At 42.9% G+C, this 21,258-nt stretch overlaps 1 protein-coding gene across 9 annotated transcripts in view; it reads right to left on the reverse strand.

Annotated features, from left to right (window-relative positions):
* Positions 1-21,258, reverse strand: part of ARNT2 (aryl hydrocarbon receptor nuclear translocator 2) — a 187,688-nt gene that overhangs the window by 13,604 nt on the left and 152,826 nt on the right. For 8 of the 9 annotated variants that reach the window (XM_075100536.1, XM_075100534.1, XM_075100533.1 and 5 more), the window contains 5 exons: positions 19,762-19,913; positions 7,417-7,489; positions 7,136-7,259; positions 2,921-3,020; positions 152-290 (listed from right to left, as the gene is read on the reverse strand). In XM_075100536.1, coding sequence (XP_074956637.1) covers positions 152-290; positions 2,921-3,020; positions 7,136-7,259; positions 7,417-7,489; positions 19,762-19,913 — 588 coding nt within the window. Of the gene's footprint in view, positions 1-151; positions 291-2,920; positions 3,021-3,833; positions 5,731-7,135; positions 7,260-7,416; positions 7,490-19,761; positions 19,914-21,258 lie in introns of those variants that run through there. The other variant, XM_075100540.1, reaches the window with a different exon arrangement.

The raw sequence follows: 21,258 nt of genomic DNA on the forward strand, positions 1-21,258 counted from the left end.
AGTGGGGGAACTGATTTTTCTCCAACTACAAATGATAATGGCAAAGTACATTTAATCACATTATAAATAGGGTTTACTAATTATTTTGGAAAAAAGCACAGAGATTGCAGATCTTTAATGACCATGAAAATAAAACACCTTTAATCAATACCTGTCCCGGAAATGGTGGGCGATTTCCTGTCCAGGCAACCTGACTCTGATTAAGCTGGCGAGATATCTGTGTCAGATTCTGGCCGGTTGATGAAGAAGACTGGATGTCGTTCACACCAGGCACGTGTACCACAGATGAACTAAAGGAACAGAAACAGTGCCTCATTTGTAGGCTATATTCTCGATGCACAAATAATATTCCAGATATGGAAATTTTGATAATCACATTAAAACTAATTGTTCGATCTGTCTTAATAAAAAATGACTTAAAACTATCACACAACTATGAAACATACTGGCATTCTAAAATGTCAGTTCAAATAGACACAGAAGGCAAAATTATTTTTAATGAGGCTTCTATAATCTCTTTGAAAGGGCTTGCAAGAATAAAATTGGTCTAACATATGGTACATAAACACTTAGCTCCATACTAGTTTAATATTTAATGCATTTAAAAAACCTGCTTGCAGAGAGTATTCAAGCAGCTACTTAATTTTAAATTTGTGCTTATAGTCAGCAGTATTTAAGCATTTGCTTAAATGTCATCCTAAATGAAGATGCACAAAGAGATGATACTTATAAGTACTTCTTTATTTGTTTCCTGCCTGGCAAATGAAGTAGTGTGTGTTATATATTAAAAATTTGAGCTTTTAATTCCTTTTTTCACCAACTGATGCTAAAGAAGAGTATGCAGTTATATACCCAGGCAAAAGAATAATCAAGACAGAAACTTAAATTAATATAATAGCTTTGGAATTTTTTTAAAAGAAGTATTTCCAAAGGAATGTGTTTATATATTAGCTGTTTCCTAATTACTGAATTTCACTACAGATAAATTTCCCAGATTTCCTAATTAATAAGAAAATTTTATGAAGGACTGGTCCACTTCACAATTTTATTCTCGTGGAAGTCTCAAAAACCTGAACCTACATAACCACACATTGTGAATGTGCTTTTATATATTTTTACATATATAAAAATACATATTTATTATTTTACATGTCACATATAAATATATAAATGAATATAAATGAAGACACAACATATAAAAATGCTTTTGTGCATCAATTAAAACAGCTTGCTCTTTTCTCCAATTCCTTCCCTATTGTCTATTTTCACAATCTTCCAGAGAAAGAAGAGAGCAGACAGGGAAAAGAAGTAATCAAGGATGAGCAGAGAGGAAGCAGGAATCTGAATCTTCCGAGAAGGCTGACAAAATCCCTCCCAGAGTGCGAAGCAAACATGGCAGGCATTTCAATACGGGAGCTATTATTCTGTCTTTCTTAAGATGCCTAAAAGCAAAGTGTATGTTTAGAAATTCTTTGTAGAGTTTGTTTTCTGTGTCTTTTATTTTTTTCTTTATTTTTTGCTACTAGAGAGTCTCAAAAGAGGGAAGCATGGACCAGAAAGTCCGTCTAAATCTGGCTGAACACAGAAGCACACAACAGCTGCTGGGGAGTGCTGGCCCTACTGTCAACACCTTCCCAGCTGGACGGGCAAGTCCCATTGTCTAAAGGGCTTGGACTGTATCTGGAACATATACTTTGAAACCAGAGGTCTGCAAAATAGTGCCTAAAAGCTGCCCAGGCTCAGTAACTGAATGGACCAGCCTGGAGAGCATTCAAGGAAGACAGTTCATCAAGGGTTGAAATGCTGGCAGATGTGTCACTATTTGATGTAACAGAACCGCAGTAGGAAAAAAAGCTATAGTTAAACATCAGGAATTAACAAAGGAAACTAACAAAACACACACCGACCCCCAAGATGGCAAGTCAACCATCCAGTAATATAAAACATCCAATTAAAAGACATTTTAATTTACTGTCATGTCCTCCTCAAGTTATTCTTGTTTTTAACTTGACAAATCTCATGCACAGGGATTTTATTTTTCCCCACTGAGATTATTAGCAATTATAACTTTAAGAACACATTGGTTTCAATACGATTATCATTTGCAGATGTTTCCTAATTCCTGGAACTGACAGCCTCTGAATGGCTGTTCCTTCACTTTCACAACCTTGGTTGGTCCAAAGCAGGAGAATGAAACTCCACATGACAGTCCCAGAACAGTGATACAAAAGGCACTAAGGTAAATATAATCGATACCACACTCTCAAAAATTGACTGGAAATGAAGGCAAACTCTTAAACCTCAAATTAGCCAAGTCTGTATTGACAGCTGGTATGCAACAACATGCACTTTGAGTAACTCAAAAATGCCTCGGGAAAATGCCAGATCACCACCTTCCATATATTTGGAAGCTGACTTAGAAAACTATTCATGTCTGTGTCCCAGCCCTCACCAGAGACTATGGATGAAGCACCCCTCTGTTCCTTTAATAAGGAGTCCATACTAATGCCCTTCAAGGCACCCTACAGAAGTACTGACAGCTGTAAATGCAAACAAAATCTTTGCATCCTCCTAGCTTGGTCAACGTTCCTCAGATCTCTGAGCCTGCCCCATCACCTCTCAGATCTATCTCCCTTCATAATTTTTGCTGCTTCTTAGGTTTTTTCCAATTACCTCATCACAGCAACAAGTATCTACTTACCAGCCACTATTTTTAACAGAGATATCCAAATAATTTCAGCTTGTAAGCCTAGCCTAAGGGCTAAGACATTACGTAGGAGTGAAGTCTACACAAAGCAAATTTTATTCATGTAAAGAAAGCCCTTGCATCTTAGGTTGGTTTTGTTTCCACTAGATTGAAGGGGAACAGTCCCCCACTATCAGACAGAAGCTGATACGTTCAGGATCTGGACTACAGTACCTGAAAGTCTTTCCTGAATGTCCTGGCTGAAATGGGCTTCCCTGCGAGTAAAGCTGCTGGTTTCCTGCTGTAGATGCCGAGGCCATCATTTTTTTATCTGCTACAAAAGGAACAAAACAAATCACAGAAAGAGAAAAGTTTAGGGGATGAGAAAATGAAGGCAAAATTATTTAATGAGAATTGCAATGTATATACGCAGCAGGGATTTTTCTTTCCCTCTTAAAGCTTTATTAAGAAGCCCTGTGGAACACATTAAGAATAACGCAAAAGGGCTATATTCAGTATGAAACGAGAGGCACAGCTGGTTTGCGTCTACTTCTTACCCTCTTTGCAGGATGTACCTCATTAATGCTATTGTTTGCATGGAACGTAACAGTGGTACGTGCCCTCTGGCCATGCAGCCCAGACCTTCTCTGTGCACACTGGAAGCTGCTCCTGACCATGCAGGCAGGAGGGGGAACTGGATACATAAAGTGGCTCTGGCCGAGGTGGGGAGTGATGTGTGCATGGGTCTCAGCTACAGACTGGAAAGGGGGACAAACGTTTTCTGGAAGAGTCTGCCCAGGGGAATGGAGTAATGCCACATAAAAGCCTGGTCTGATGCATGTGCACCTCTGTGGCTACCTGGGGGTGGCCTCAGGTGAGGGTATGTTTCTGGCACCAGGAGAAGCCCCCCAGGGCCGCCGCTGTTATTGAAGCCTGTTTGCGCTGAGGTAGCAGCTGAGGGCCCACACCCTGCTGTGTTAAATGCCCCAAGGAACAGTGCCAAAGAGCCCACCTCCCAGCCAGCTGACAGCTTGCTTCCCTCCAGGGAAGCTGGAGAGGAGTACCTGACTCTCCCAGGCAGCCTGGTGGCATGCCTGCAGATCTCAGGGTGAACACCTGCAAACCTGAGTAATCCTGCTGTCTTACCTGCATTTCAATCTCACAGGTGGCTGGAGGCACTTTGCTTCTGAGTGTCTGCAAGACTTGTGCACCTGGCAAGGCAAAACACTCATCTCTCATAGATTTTGCTGTCCTATGTGGCTTGAGGGAGCCATGAAATAGGATGCAAGCATCCCAGTGGGGTGTAAGGCAGACTAGCGTAGTGAATAACAGACACATGGAGATGCCATTAACTTTTATAGTCTACTCCTAATGTGGCGACTGGAGATCAATCTCCAATTGAATGAAACAAGATTGGGTGAACAGTGCCATTTGGTCCCTTAATTTAATTTGCTGGCACTGGATTACTCCAAAGCCCAGGGAAACCTCACTGCTACTACTTTTCTTAAAATAATTTAAAGGTCTGCTCCACCACCCTTTATTCACTTTCCCCATCTTCCCTTACTACCTCTCCAAGCACAAAACACCCTGCAACTTACTGATGGCTTTGCAACCATTTGTTGCTATGCACCTCTGACAGGCCTAGAAATCAAGTCTGCCTCCTCATTTTCCCCTTTGCTCTTTTCAGATTCCCACTCATTGCACAAGATGTTCTCCTGGACAAAAGGCCCACTCAGCTTACAAGTAATAGAAGTATTTTTCAGTTTTCCCTAGGTTTTAGAGACCTTGTGAGTATGGCTCACCAAAGGCCTCCAACACACATCAGCTCTCCTCTGTTACCTAAGATGTTCTCCCATTATGTTCCTAACAAGAATCTAAGCTCACCTTCCCAAAGAAAAAAGTCACCTCAAATTACCTCACAGAAGGAGCGCCTATGCCACTGATGCAAGCTGCCATTGCTTTTCCTTTGTAACATAGAAATTTGTAGAAATTCTTCACTGGCTACATATTGCCCAGCACAGACACTGAGTCTGGGCTGCAAACCTATGCTCTCATATAAAAAACCAAGGAGAAATGGGGACAAGGTCTAGAGAAGATTGTGTATATAGTAGGAAGAATTGAGAATGCGTTGGGATATCTCTGAGAAGGATAGATTTTTTTCTTTTTTTGCAGTAATGTCATTCTTGCATGAGATGCCCCATTTTCTAAGGCCACCATTTACAAGGATACCAAACTCCCAGGGTTGGAAGAGACTGAGCCATAATCCTGTGGGTACTTTAGATATTTGAGAACAACTCACCAGCAAAATTAAGAGTGCCCTAAATGAACTGGAATTCCTCAAGTGGAGCAGAGTTGCCATGGCAGCTACCAGGATCTGTGCCGCAGGATGAGGCCAAGTCAAAGGGAACAGCTAAACTAATCACAAGCAGCTAAACCAGCTTTAAAATCTCTTTCCTGAGTTACATTCAGTGCTCTTTAGGCCCCGAATCTGGCCTACATCTGTCCCAGCTGTTCCCACTCAGGTCTTTATGCAATACTTCTCTGCTCTCACCTTTTATACAGCACAGAAAACCTGTTTTGTTCTGGTGTTTTACCTGCATCCTTAGACCTGTTTCTCTCTAAACCCCACCACTGCACTGGTCAATGATATGCCCTCCTCCCAGCAGGACCAGTGTTTCTGCCTGTAGAATGAAGATCTCCATAAGAAGCGCATCATCCTGTGCTTCAGGGCACTTGCATGAATCGGTGAAGCCAGGCTTCCTCTCCCCACTTTGTTTTTTTAATTATGTGTGGCCACTGCATGCAATTATGGCAACAATCTCCCTATGTCAAACCTGTATTTTTACAGAACGTAGCAGAGAATAAGATCGGGTATCAACATAACACAAATGTCTTGGAGGCAGCATGCAGGTTTGTCAATATTGATTTTGGACAGCGTATCTCATCTCTAACTGTGAACCACCTCTTTTTATCATTCAGAGAAGACCTTGATCACAGCTCCCATGAGAAATTCAGACAGGGTGAATGTCCAAAAAAAGCATAGCCTGTAAATTGATAAGAATGAAAAGAGAAATGGCATTTCCAAGAACATAACCTCCCAGCTACAACACAGCTTGCTAGACCCTTAACCCTAACCCCTCCCCACACAGTTGAGAGCTGCCTGAAAGAGAGCCAATAAGGCAGCCAAAAAGCAAGATGTTCTTGCTTGGAAAAACATATTCTGGTGTTTAGGGTTGGAGTCTTGCTACCTTCTAATGGACCCCTTTTATGGCCTCAGCTGTTGACTTCGCTGTTAGAGTAGACAGACAAGGATGAACAGGGATAACAGGGAAGTCCTAGCAACAGAAGGACAGAATATCAAGTCTATCCTGCAGTTACGACACCTTCTCTATTTGAAAAGGCCAAGCCAGACATAAGAAACCAGTGCAGTGAGGTCATCTCACAACACCCCTGGAGTCAAACCCCATGGATCGTTTCCTTCATGCACTACGTGACACTTGCACATTGATTTATTTAAAACAAATGTAAAAACTTCTCTTTTTCAGTGAGGACGGTTAAGAACAATAAACAATTAACAAGTTCTTCCAAAAGCAGTGGAATTAATGAGCCTAGTTTCCTACAGATATATTTCGGATGACCCCTTCAGCTGCCAGTCTTCAAAATGACTTCTGTCTGTTAGGGTAACAGGCAGCATAGGCTGGGTCTAGCTTGAATCAGCTACATCTGTCTGACTGACAAGTTGGCTGCTACGTCTTAGAACAGGGCTAGGAAATCCTTTGGTGAGGGCACCCAGGAAGGACTCTGTCCTCACTGTAGTTCTCACAAAATACAGAAGAACATATTTCTGAGACTCCTATCACTCTCATAAGAACTTGCCAACAAGTTCAAAAGTTGTGGGAAAAAGAGCAAGGACTCACCAACAAGTAATGTGACTGGAGATGCCTCAACTCATCAGAAAATAAGCACATTATTACACCTCAAGGCAGCATATGCCTCTGAAAGCATAAATGCAAAAGCCGGTGATTTGATGATAAACTGCAGGCCTATCTTAAGACTACATGGTAACTTTCTTAATCCATGCCTTTTTACAGAGATGAACTCAAATCTGCTGTTTAAGAAAGAAAATATATACTTAGAAATGGCAAGTTCTGCTCAGTATGTTTAATATCTATGAACGCTTATGGTGCCGCTGTGAAATGAAGAAAGAATCAAAAATAGGTAGCTCTGGTGACACAAAACCTGTCCTTCCTGCCTTGAATTTAATCCTCATCATCTTTAGGGGAAATATCAACGAAAGGCAAATTCTAGGAGATGTCCTGAAGGCTGATGCTGTTTGGAAATTTCTCTGCCATGCTGCAGTTTCTCTTCATTGTCTCAAAGCTGTGCTGCACATCATGTAACCAAGCTTAACACAGTATTAAAAATTAAACATCAGAGACATTCACTTACAAGCAGTTATTCCAGCAAACATCTCAGCAAATCTAGGATCTCTCTCCTGGGAGAAGATAGCATCAGGCTTTTCCACAGACTTTCCACTGTCATGAACGTTGGCTGGTATACTTGGAACAGGCACCTGTTGAGATACACAGAGGAAGGTAATTTCCTCCATCATATTTGATGAAAAGGAATTCAGGGATAGTCACAATGTATTTTTAATTTTGCTGAAATCTGCCATTGCTTTATGTATTAAAAGATCAGAGGCACAAAAATAAAAACCTGAGAAATTTCACCTGCGATAAGTCATAGGATGACAGCCCATCTCTTTGATGTACTTCTAGTTCTGCTTGCTGCTGCTGAAGTTGTCTGCGAAGGAGACAAAATGATTTTGTTACAAAAACCAATTACGATACAAGAAAGGAACAGCCATGGTCTCCCATTTTAAACCGTGAGTGAAACGTCTCTCAGATAATTCAATAAATCCTTTCCTGTGAGATCCATCTGTTTTTAAACCTTGCACCACAGGAATGCAACAGGGCACATGAGGAGTTTTGCCGTAATGGCACAGTAATGTCGGTGAGTTTGATACCCTGAAGAAAACAGAATTTTCTACTAAGCAATAACAATGAACCATGTGAAGCCTGGCAAAACAGAATTTGGTGGCCAAAGAAGGGAGCTGAGAGATAGGGAAGCATTTGTTTTATTACTATATCCTTGAAGAACTGAAAGACTGACAGAAGGGAACATCCTGCGTCAGACGACACCAAAAGCTGGGTGATAAAGTATATAGTCAAGGAGGATAACTAATTGGGATGTTGATAAGAACTAAAACTAAGTGACCTTTAGGTGAACTATCTTCATTATAATACTAAAAATCATGCCCATAGGCCAGAAAAACCCCTACTCAAATAAGGCCCTTACTCTCTGAGCATGCGTGTTTAAATTTGAAGGGAGCCGTACCTTTAGGATGAAGTGAGAAAGAAACTATGCAATGATCGGCTGGGGCGGGGTGTAAATATTGGCTGTTACTGACACACTGAACTGTATAAATACCTTGTAGTTTCTCAGTGCTGGGCGCTAGGTTTGCAGAGTTACCACCTGGCACCCATCTTTGCACAAAAATGAATAGAATAAAATACCTCCACTCTGCGTGGAGTTTGGCATTTTGCACACCAGGTGAACAAACCCACTTTTTGGGAAAACAGGTAAGTAATGGAGGATGGAATACAACCTCCTTATAAAGGATTTAAGAATTCACTACTAAGACACCAAGAACATCTTCCTCATGTTAACAGTGAATATACCAGACCCCTTCACTGATCCTACTGATGTAAACAGGAAACCTCCAGTAACACTAATGCAGAATTATGCCAGTCAACAAGAAAAAGTGATCAAAGCTCTGTCTGGAGCATGTCAGACCAAATGGAACAACCTGTTGAGCTAGAAAGAACTGCATATAATTCCTTCTTTCTAATGAAATCTATTTAACATGCTTTGGTTCTACTCTTCCCAGGACCCAAGCCCAGATTCTCCTCAATTCTGGAAAGCTTTTAAGGCAGTAAATGTCCAGAAATAAATTGCTTGTGCTACCATATAAAATCAAGACATTACATAAAATCAATTTGCGTTGACAAATGCTACAGAAAACATGAGTCTCCTTTTAATGCTAATCAGAACTGAACAAAAAATACCCATTGTTTAAATGAGATAAAAATCACTGGAAGTAATAGCCTTAATCCAATTATATGAATTTAGGAAAAATTAAATGAGCAGCAGCAATAGAAAAATACTTCAAAAGAAACTGCCAGAGCTAATAAATGTTAGGGGCCATATGCCAGAATGAATAACTTTAGTGTTGAAAACTCTGCAGATCCTTGAAATGCGCTTGATTTGTGTTTAGTGTCAGGTGCTGTTACTTAACTATGACAATTAGCCAATATCAACAGATAAAATAATTGGAAGTCATGAGAATTAACTGACAGGTGACTGTAGGGACAGCATGCAAGTAGTGGTAAGTCAGGCATATTCACATTCGACGTATGCAAATGCTGCCTATTTATAAAAACGTACAGAACTTTTGCATAATTGTAATATATTTAGCACAGTGATCTTCTGAAACCATTTCTTCACTTGCTTTTTTAATTCTGAAAGGACATAAATTCAAAGCTCCTAATTAAAAAAAAATAAATCAGAGTTATACTAATTGTTGCTATCGGAAATTTTGAAGTTACTTTAACATAACAACTTCTACACAAAAAGCCACTGCACAGTACAGTTTATCGAAATAAACCCCAACCCTTTTGAAATGAAAGGCAGAAGCGCTACTGATGCATCAAGACCAGACTTTTACCACTAAAATGTGAACTTATGCTTTCTTGTTTGGACTTACACCATTCCCACGCTGGGTGGGAATATCGAAATAAACCCCAACCCTTTTGAAATGAAAGGCAGAAGCGCTACTGATGCATCAAGACCAGACTTTTACCACTAAAATGTGAACTTATGCTTTCTTGTTTGGACTTACACCATTCCCACGCTGGGTCATTAGGAACCCCACTTGTCTGAGCGTAGGTTTGTGTGATTGTTTTCAGACAGACAAGCCCAGCTTTGTCCCAAAGCCGAGCTGGGATGGTAGAGCGTGAGAGCCACATGATCTTGCAGCCAAGTGCTGGGTTTGAGCTGTGTCCAGGCTGTAGCCTGATACAGCAACAGCCCTGAACAGTGTAGCCACAGCATCACCTTCACTTCACAACTTCATGTTGAGAGCAGCTTCCAGCCAACAGGCCAGCTGATGCACAGACACAACAATTTGAGACTTCCCTGTAAAAAGGAAAGGCTCCGCCATGGCCCGCGTCTGAAGCAGCATCACTGCCATGGAGAAGGCAGAGTCCTGTGCTCCGGCATGGTCCAATACCACAAAGGGCACTGAACCAGTCTCTAGGGTGAAGCTGGGAGCTTGCTGGCATTGCAGCATCCCAAGCAAGACAGCCTGTGTAATGACAAAAACCTCAGCAGCTATGAAATTATCTAAACGTTTTGCACCTTCCATTAACAGTTGCCTTCCGTTGCTTGGTCACAATTAGCAAGATTACTTCTGGCCTGAGGACGTGCAGGTAGCATACTGTCTCTGTGAGGCTCTTTGCTCAGTTAGCAGAGAAGATATAAACACCCCCAAATTATGCTAAAGCTCAGAGACTAGGATAAGACTGGAGTTGGACTGACAAGAAAGTAAGCTTGATACTTGCAAATGATACTGGACAGTGGTCACTGTTTCTCTATGCTTCTGGCCTCTTTCTGAAGGAAAAATCACCTAATGGACAGGAATTACACACCATGTGGGTTTCCTCCCAGGGAGACACTATAATGTGACAGGTGGTAACAGATGTAGTTTCGCAAAATAGTGAGATCATAAATTTAACACTCTGGAAAATGAGGATACATATTTGGCCACAGGCTTGAATTTTAAATTTTTATCCAAACCTTTTAAATTTTGAACTAGATAGATTCAAAAGTCAAGGGACTGAGAGACAAAACTTCAGACAAAGTCAAATGACAAATTAGGCACAAACTGATGGGAATGCGAGGGACCACTCAAACAAGCTACTGAAGTAAATAACAGATTTTCCCATCCCTTGATGCTTTCCAGAAGACACTCCGCTCAGACACAAGTTACTAGGCTCCATGGCAAACTGGACAAAAATCTGTGACCTGCAACAAACAGAAGATCGAAGTAGAGGGCCAAAAGCCGCCTGCTAGGCTTGTGTTGTAAGAACACATAATGCACAGAATCACTTTTGTGCTATGAGTAACATGCAAAAAGTCAGTCCACCAGGTCATTAGAGATTCATGGATTTTCCACATTATTTTAGCCAAGAGAAAATTCCTAAGAATTACCTCTGGAATGTAAAGAAATTCTTTGTTCGCAAGCATAAAATGCATACTTTTCCAACAGAACTATAGGAGGTAATTTAATCACGGCAAATCTATGGGAAGTTTTTCTAAATACCACCCTGTGGACGATAAACACCCATTAAATCCTGTTGTTAACGTGAAAGCTAATTACACTGTTTCATTTGTTTTTATTACCAACAACTTGGTGCGTGTGTCAATAAACAGCACATTAGGTCTCTTCTGTTCCGTATAAAGTATGTTTTCTTGATTCAGCCATATACATACAAATGAGCCAAACAAAACAGCATACTTACTAGTTATTTGTTTTGTAGGCACTTCTAACTTATTGCTCCTTCGCCCTTTTCTATCTTTCACCTCTAATACTCGTTAAGCTGCAGTACAATATAAATACCACATTGCATTAACAGCATTGAATTTAGGGAACAACCTCCCAAATCCATTTTCTATAAAAAACAAATACTTGCGTATCTTCACTGAACTCTGTGCAAGCTGTGCTGCACTTAATTAAGATTGAAATGTAAAGCTAGGTTAGCATCTTCTGCTGTTCTTTGCTGCTACTGCGTAAATAGTTCAAACGATGCTTGAAAACTGAAAGAAATTGTGTAGCAATTCACAGATTGGCAGGGGTTGGAAGGGACCTCTGGAGTTCATCTCTCCCAACCCCCTGCTTGAGCAGGCACACCCAGAGCAGGGGGCACAGGACCGCGTCCAGGCGGGGTTTGAACGTCTCCAGTGAAGGAGACTCCACACCCTCCCTGGGCAGCCTGTGCCCCTGCTCTGGCACCCCCACAGGAAAGAAGTTGTTTCTCATGTTTAGGTGGAAATTCCTGTGTTCCAGCTTGTGCCCATTGCCCCTTGTCCTGTTGCTGGGCACTATTGAAAACAGTCCGGTCCCATCCTCTTGACACCCACCCTTTAGATATTTACAAGCATTGATAAGATCCCCCTCGGTCTTCTCTTGTCCAGGCTAAACAAACCCAGGTCTCTCAGCCTTTCCTCATACGTGAGATGCTCCAGCCCCCTGATAATCTTGGTAGCTCTCCGCTGGACTTGCTCAAGCAGTTCCACACCCTTCTTAAAATGGGGGTCCCAAAACTGGACACAGCACTCCAAATGTGGTCTCACCAGGCCAGAGTAGAGGGGGAGCATAACCTCTCTCGATCTGCTGGCCACATTCCTTTTAATGCATCCCAGGGTACCATTGGCCTTCTTGGCCACAAGGGCACATTGCTGGCTCATGGTCAGCTTGTCCCCCAGCACTCCCAGGTCCTTCTCAACAGAGCCGCTTTCCAGTACTTCAGACCCCAGCCTGTACTGGTGCATGGGGTTGTTCCTCCACAGGGGCAGGACCTTACACTTCCTTTTGTTGAATTTCATGAGGTTCCCCTCGGCCCAGCTCTCCAGCCTGTCCAGGTCTCGCTGGATGGCAGCGCAGCCTTCTGGCATATCAGCTACTCCTCCCAGCTTGGTATCATCAGCGAACTTGCTGAGGTTACACTCTGTCCCTTCATCCAGGTCATTGATGAATATGTTGAACAGGACTGGACCCAGCACAGACCCCTGGGGAACACCACTAGTGACAGGCCTCCACCCAGACGCTGCTCCATTGATTACAACCCTCTGAGCTCTGCTGCTGAGCCAGTTCTCTGTCCACCTCACTGCCCTCTCACCCAACCCACACTTCATTAGCTTATCTATGAGGATGTTATGGCAGACAGTGTTGAATGCCTTGCTGAAGTCAAGATAAACCACATCCACTGCTCTCCCTTTATCAACTCAGCCAGTCACACCATTGTAGAAGGCTATCAGGTTGGTCAAGCATGATCTTCCCTTGGTGAATCCATGTTGACTACTTCTGATAACCTTCTTTTCCTCTACGTGCCTGGAGATGACCTCCAGGATCAACTGCTCATTCATCTTTCCAGGGATGGAGGTGAGGCTGACTGGCCTGTAGCTCCCCAGGTCCTCCTTCTTGCCCTTTTTGAAGATTGGAGTGACGTTTACTTTCCTCCAGTCCTCAGGCACCTCTCCTGTCCTCCACAACCTTTCAAAGATGATGGAGAGTGGCTTGGCAAGAACATCCAGCAGCTCCCTCAGCATTCATGGGTGCATCCCATCGGGGCCCATGGATTTGTGAGGATCCAGTTTGCTTAGGCGATCTCTGACCCAATCCTCCTCAGCCAAGAGGAAGCCCTCCTTTCTCCAGATTTTTTCTCTCTCCTCTGGGGGCTGGGATGCCTGAGGGCCAGCCTCAGCAGTAAAGACTGAAGCAAAGAAGACATTCAATATCACTGCCTTCTCTGCATCCTGCATTACCAGGGCCCTTGTTCAGCAGTGGGCCCGCTGTATCCCCAGTCTTCCTTTTACTGCTGATGTATTTAAAGAAGCCCGTCTTGTTATCTTTGATTTGTTATCTCACCAGACTTAGTTCCAAGTGGGCCTTGGCCTTCCTTGTTGCATCTCTGCATACCCTGACAACGCTCCTATATTCCTCCCAAGTGGCCAGTCTCTTTTTCCTTGCATACTGTGAACGTCCCTCTTCCATTTGAGCTTCTCTAGAAGCTCTTTGCTAATCCATGCAGGTCTCCTGGCTCCTCTGCCTGACTTCTTCCTCCTAGGGATGCACCAATCTTGAGCTCAGAGGGAGTGGTTCTTAAATACTGACCAGCTCTCTTGGACCCCTCTGCCTTCTAGAGCCCTAGTCCATGGGATTTCTCTAAGCAGGTCTTTGAAGAGGCCGAAGTTGGCTCTCTTGAAGTCCAAGGTTGTAATTGTTGCCCTGCTTCTACCATCTGATCCTGAACTGCACTGTCTCACGGTCACTGCAGCCAAGGCTACCCCAACCCTCACATCCTCAGCCAGCCCTTCCTTGTTTGTTAGTGTAAGGATGAGCAGCACATCTTGCCTCATTGGTTCCTCCACCACCTGCACCAAAAAGCTGTCCTTGATGCTCTGCAGGAACCTTCCGGATCATGCATGGACCAGCTGACCTGGGAGAGCTGGGCACTGCTGTTGTGGTTGCTTCAGACCTTGCCATCTAAGCAGCCCTTTTGACTGAACAATCAACACATACAGGTCCCTTCAGTCGCCTAACTGCTAGATCATTTTTGTAAAGATGATACACAACAAGAGCTTATTACCAGTTTGGGCAAAACTCAAACTACCTTCTGCCTTTGAAACCAAACCCCAGACTATCCTTGGTTTCAATTTCAGTTTCACAGCTGCAAGGAGTGAATGAGAGAGGAATTTCCTGGCTCTACAGGATACCCAACAGCAAGTAAGGTATTGTCTGGGTCAACAGACAACTCTGCCTGTACTGCAGGAATTCCTGGCTCACCCATGGGTTCAGTATGAAACTGGGAAGCCCTTGGCTTGAACAAGGAATGGTTCAGCAAATCTGAAGGTTTAGATGGTTAATTCAAATTTACTTCAGTAAATGTTTTTGGAGGAAAGGGGAAGATTCTGTGAAAGTTCCTTTGACATTGGAGAGGATTTCAGCCAAATCAATTTCTCTGTATGAAAACTGAAGTCACCTGTTCCTTTTCCAGGCATCAGAGTAACCAAAAGAGGATTTGAACTTCAAAATTAACTGTCTCTACAGTGTGACAGAAACTATACTGTGTCCCCACTGAGCTATTTTTATGTAATACAGGCACATACGCTTCCTACGTCTGGTTTGGACAAAAAGGGAATAATTAAAGCCTTGGGGCTGCCATTGTAAAACCCTCTTTCATAAACTCTAAAAATCTCCCTCTTTTAGCATAGTTTCAAAGTCACCCCTGTGAAAGGGTCTGTCTTAACACTGGCCTTGAGCGATCAGATGGCCCAGGGATGGCACAGGGATCATGAGAAAGTCATTCTTTAGCACTACTACCATAGACCGGAATTTTATCAGAATAGTTGATCTCTTTAGTATTTTGGCCCATGAGAATCTGAAACAGAAAGCATCTCTCCCACAAGCACAGGCTGATTCATCCGCCAGGCTGCCTTCAGCAGTGACCTGTGCCAGCTCACTCCGAGACAAGAATCTTGAGACTCAGGACAACGGTAGGATTCATAAATGCACACAGTGCAACATAGGACTTTGGGGCTTACAAAAATGAAACATCAAATTTTCCATAAAGGTCAGAAAAATATCCTCCTTCTACGTATACAGTGAGTTTAATATAGTTTTATCTATCACCATAATAGATTATTCAAATGCTGCTCTATGTGTATGTTAAATAAATGTTGATCACAACAATTATTTCTTTTTGGAAATCAGTCTCAACTACACAGGAAGATGTGGTCAAATGCGGGAACTTTTATTTTCAGCCGAACCCAGCACAAATGTTAAACGTTAAATGCTTCGTTTCTCCAGGAAGTTTCTCTTGGATGGCTACACCCAAGTGAAACATCTCTAAGTTTTCTTTTCTTTTTTTTTTGCAAAGGACTAAGTGAACATTTGAACCTCATGTTTCATTATCCAACCGCACCAAAAGCAAGTTTGGATAGTTGACTGTTTAGAGCTCCAAAAGAGTATTTAAAAAAAAAAAAGAAAAAAAGGAAAAATAATGAACAACAAACAAACCAAACCAACAAATTAATTAATCCCTCACAACTGGAACCACCACTGCCCTCTACAGTCTTTTGGGAAAATGCTGTTCGCTGACCAAGGCAAAACAAGTATTCTGTTAGCACACACACAGAGGTACATACTGTGGCTTTAAACTATCTTAAGTTAAAAACTGATTTAAACCTAGAATTTTTTGGCTATATTGTCTTTACAGTTTCATGATGGATTTTTAACTGCCTCAAACCTGTATCTTATGGAGCTGCCTAGGTTATCACAGAGATAGACAAATCAAAATCTGTCTCTGTGCAGAACTGCCTATTACGGCGCAGTGGAAGGCACCCCTGCTTGGTCTCCATGGCAAGCACTTCTCTGGACCCAGAGCATCTGACACTTCCACGGACACATAAAGGTGGCCACATACACTGGAGTCAGTGCTGAATATCTAGCCCCAGCAGGAGCTGAATGAGGAGGCAGAAATCAACAGTACAACTCTGCAAGGCAGCTAGGAAATCAGAAGTCAAAACATGACCCCAAATGTGCCCCTCCCCCCAAAAAAAAACTTCCAGGAAATGCAATACATTACAGTAAATCCTCTTTGGAAATCTGAGAAGCGGGAGAGAACAGGGAGAAAAACAGAAAACAGTTTGAATAATGCATTCTTTCTACCATTCAAAAGCAGATGTATAATGGTTTGTATCTTGCATTAAGACTAGAACATTTTCTACATGACAGGAAAAAGGGAACATCCTCTGTCAAAGTAGCAGCAGGCAACTTCCATATTAGGTCAACATTTCTGGGTTGTTATTCAAACCTAGCAAGAGAGATATAACAAGAGCCAGAAGCTGGCACAGTCCTATTCATCACAGTAAGTGCTGCAATGCCAAGCTGAACAGTATAGTGGAGGCTCAGAAAAAAGCATTCCCAGAGTCAACACAACAGAAGTCTACAGCCCCACTTTTTGATCTGTGGAGTCTTGGGAACAACGAACAATTAACCACGCCTGGGACATATCTGAAAATTCATTTTTGATTTTGCAGGCCTGTTTTTGCATATAAAAATAATTTAGAAAAGAAATATGGCACAGCAAATATGGAAATATCTAGTTTGATGCATAGTACAGACAAGGAGATATTTAGCCGCCTGATTTCAAGACACGTTTGCTTGTTTTCAATGAGCTTAACTATTCAGTTCCTTGAGTCTGACTTTTTAGGCATGCAGAAAAAAGGAGCAAAAAATACTTCTATAAATATATTAGCAGCAACAGAAGAGCAAAGGAGAATCTGCAGCCTTTACAGGAAAGGCTGGAGGAAACATAGTGACAAAATGCCTCTTTACCTCAGTATTTAATAGTAAGACCAGTTGTTCTCTGGGTGCCCAGACCTCTGGGCTGGAAGAAAGGGACAGGGAGCAGAATGGAGCCCCCATAATCCAGGGGGAAATGGCTAGCAACCTGCTACACCACCTAGACACACACAAGTCTATGGGGCCAGGTGGGATCCACCCAAGGGTACTGAGGGAGCTGGTGGAAGTGCTCACCAAGCCACTTTCCAGCATTTATCAGCAGTCCTGGCTAACTGGGGAGGTCCCGGCTGACTAGAAGTTAGATAATGTGATACCCATCTACAAGAAGGGCCAGAAGGAGGATCCGTGGAGCTATACGCCTGTCAGTCTGACCTTGGTGCCAGGGAGGGTTATTGAGCAGATCATCTTGAGTGCCATCACACAGCATGCATAGGACAACCAGGGGACCAGGCCCAGTCAGCATGGGTGTATGAAAGGCAGGTCCTGCTTGACTAACCTGATCTCCTTCTATGACCAGGTGACCTGCTTTGTAAATGAGGGAAAGGCTGCTGATGTTGTCTACCTAGACTTTAGTAAAGCCTTTCACACCGTTCCGCACAGCATTCTCCTGGAGAAACTGGCTGCTTATGGCTTGGACAGATGTACTCTTCGCTGGGTAGAAGTCTGGCTGGATGGCTGGGCCAAAATAATCATACTAAATGGAGTTAAATCCAGCTGACGGATGGTCACTAGCGGCGGTCTCCAGGGCTCAGTACAACTGGGGTTGGTTCTGTTTGCTTTCTTTATCAATGACCTGGACGAGGGGATTGAGTGCACCCTCAGTAAGTTTGCAGGCAACACCAAGTTGGGCAGGAAGGTTGATCTGCTTGAGGGCAGGAAGACTCTACAGAGGGATCTTGACAGCCTGGATCAATGGGCCGAGGCCAATTGTATGGGGTTCTACAAGGCTCAGTGTCGGGTCCTGCACTTGGGTCACAACAACGCCAGGCAACGCTACAGGCTTGGGGAGGAGTGGCTGGAGAGCTGCCCAGTGGAAAAGGACCTGTGTTGTTGGTTGACAGCTGGCTGAACATGAGCCAGCAGTGTGCCCAGGGGGCCAAGAGGGCCAACAGCATCCTGGCTTGTATCAGCAATAGAGTGGCCAGCAGGAGCAGGGCAGTGATCGTGCCCCCGGGCTCAGCACTGCTGAGGCCGCACCTCAAGTACTGTGTGCCGTTTTGGGCCCCTTGGGACAAGAAGGACATTGAGGTGCTGGAACGTGTCCAGAGAAGGGCAACAAAGCTGGTGAAGGGTCTGGAGAACAAGTCTGATGAGGAGCGGCTGAGGGAACTGAGGTTGTTTAGCCTGGAGAAGAAGAGGCTGAGGGGAGACCTTATCGCTCTCCACAACTACCTGAAAGGAGGCTGTAGTGGGGTGGGTGTTGGTCTCTTCTCCCAAGAAGCAAATGGTAGGACAAGAGGAAATGGCCTCAAGTTGCACCAGGGGAGGATAAGATTGGATATTAGGAAAAATTTTTTCACCAAAATGGTCATCAACCCCTGGAACAGGCTGCCCAGGGAAGTGGTTGAGTCACCATCCCTGGAGGTATTTAAGAGACATGTAGATGTGGTGCTTAGGGACATGGCTTAGTGGTGGATTTGGCAGTGTTAGGTTTACGGTTGGACTCAATAATCTTAAATGTCTTTTCCAACCTATACAGTTCTCTGTGTGTCTGTATGTGATTGTGATGCTGGGTTTCAAGTGAGTAAAAGCACAGCCCTAGTCTAGGTATGTGTCATGTCCAAAGAAGACAGTCAAGGAACACCAAGAGTCACCTGCTAGCTTTCTAAGTTCAAATGTCAAAGGCCCAGGGGTTTGGTTTTGCAAATGGAACTGTCAGCATGGATCTCCACTAGTAGATTGTTCATTCAGCACCTCCATTAAACAGTGTAACAGGTTGAGATCTTAAAACCTATAATTTCCTCTGAGCTATAAACTTGGCAAAAAATCTTCGGTCAGACCAGACGCAGATTTTGTTTTAGAAATAGATTAAGTTTATATTGGAAAGAATAAATATTTATAAAAAGCCCTATACTATACACTATAAAGGAATAAAGGAATATAAAGTAATAAAGGAATAAAGAAATATAAAGGAATGGCTTTATCAAGGCCAGATTAACTTCTGCAGTTACTGGCTCAAAGCTCAGGAGGCACCAAAAGCATCTCTGCTCAGTTACACAATGATGAACCTTCACTATAGTCCTAGGATGACCTTGTCCTAAGAGGTCCAATGACAAATTTTTGAAAATATTAATTCAAAGACAGGATGATTTATTTTCCCTCTGAAGATAAGGCGTTGGATCTGTCCCCATACTTGGGGATATTCCACTAGATCTTAAGTGAATATCAGGAACCCTTCCCACTTGAGCCTACTAGGAAATAATTCTGCCAGCTTTCATAGGCTGTAAGAGTAGACACAGCTCAAGGATAAGGTGCCCAGGACTACGGAATGGTATGATCACAATGAACACAGACACAAAATTTTCTCTTTGGCTTAGGAATCAGGCTAACCTTCCTCCAGTATCAGAACAGCTGGTATGCTGCTGGAAGCTCTGTGCTAGTTTAAGGCAGCCTGGACTGAGATCAATGGGCTTGTCTAATGCCATAACAGATAAGTGACATCTCTCCCCCAGTGCAGCCAGGTCTCAGAAGCATAGCAGGATAATGACACAGAGAAACAGCTATGCTGTGAGATCTCATGATGCAGAAAAACCCTGTTACAGACTGTATTGTTATAGAGGAACAAATGTAGCTAGAAACAGGCTACAGCAAAAAGCAAATGCTTAAATTCTTTCAAAACCATGTACATTAGCATCTGGAAAGCACATACTTTACATTAGTGTTGGTGCAGATGATGTATTCAATCTCATCCGAATAAGGATTCTGAAATGTGAAGCTGCTGGTTCTGATCAGCATCCATTCCCGGTTTTTGGTACGAAAACGATACATCACAGACAGGACTTGACCTTTCAGTTTCACCACCTGCAAAACCATTTGGAAAAGTTAATAAAATGAGATTGCGACCTGCTGTGCAAATCAATCATAAACAGTTGTAACTGGTGTGTTTTAAACCTGAATTACAGAAAGCCGTGGACACAGCAAGGATATTCTTAATTTTAAGAGAATAAGCGAAATCTGATTTCATGTTTGCAGCTATTTCCTTCAGAATGAAACCCTCATGCTTTGTTGTATAAAATGCCATTTTCCAGCTTGCAAATATGAAGAATACAGATTCAGGACAACCAACAGGTTGTGCTGTTATCCCAACAGGGAAGCTTTAAGACCATTTTATTGTGGAATGCTTATTGAGAGACTGACATAAAGCAAACTGAGGATCTTTAAATGTTTATATGTAAACCATAAACCAAACATTGCAGCTGAAACAAAAGTCCACAGGAAAAAACATTCTGAGGTTGACTATTTGCTTTTCTGCTTGGATACCTAGCTATACAATTTATATATGTGATATGCCAAATCACCCATCAGCATCAAAATTTATGATAATACTTAAGATGTCTTTTTTTAAGAAACCATACATGGTTGCTTTGGATTTTTTTTCCCAAACACAATATAAGACCATCTACAATAGCAAAGCACTGACAAGAAATAATTGCTTCTGGCTTTCAAAACAAGAAAGGACGAGCCAGCCTTTGAATGGAGAGAACACCAATAAGGCACTGTCCGTTTTAACAGTATTAATGAAAACGGAGAGCACATTCTTTGCTTGGACAGCCTATTCAGATGTCTGGCAATAGCTAGTTCAAATTGTGTTTTGTAGCTGAACTTTTGTTGAAGTCAATAGTTGGGCATCAAGTGAGAAGTAAGAAGCAGCCAGCTAAAGAAGTACACTCAAAACCATACCTGCTGGTGTGCTGGTTTTGGGTGAGCTAGAGTCAATTTTCTCCATAGTAGCTAGTATGGGCCTATGGTTTGGATCTGTCCTGAAAACAGTGTTGATAAGACAGGGATGTTCTAGCTGTTGCTCAGCAGTGCTTACACACAGTCAAGGCCTTTGCTGCCTCTCAGCCCACCCCACCAGCGAGGGGCTGCGGGGCACAAGGAGTTGGGAGGGGACACAGACGGGACAGCTGACCCCAACTGACCCAAGGGATGTTCCTCACCATATGACATCATGCTCAGCATATAAAGCTGGGGGAAGGAGGAAAGGGGATGTTCAGAGTGATGGTGTTTGTCTTCTCAAGTAACCTTTACACATGATGAAGCCCTGCTGTCCTGCAGATGGCTGAACACCTGCCTGACAATGGGAAGGAGGGAGTGAATTCCTTCTTTTGCTTTGCTTGTGCCGGCGACTTTTGCTTTCCCTATT

This window comes from Phalacrocorax aristotelis, chromosome 7 (genome assembly GCF_949628215.1).
Source record: "Phalacrocorax aristotelis chromosome 7, bGulAri2.1, whole genome shotgun sequence".
In the NCBI taxonomy this organism is placed as follows: Eukaryota; Metazoa; Chordata; class Aves; order Suliformes; family Phalacrocoracidae; genus Phalacrocorax; species Phalacrocorax aristotelis.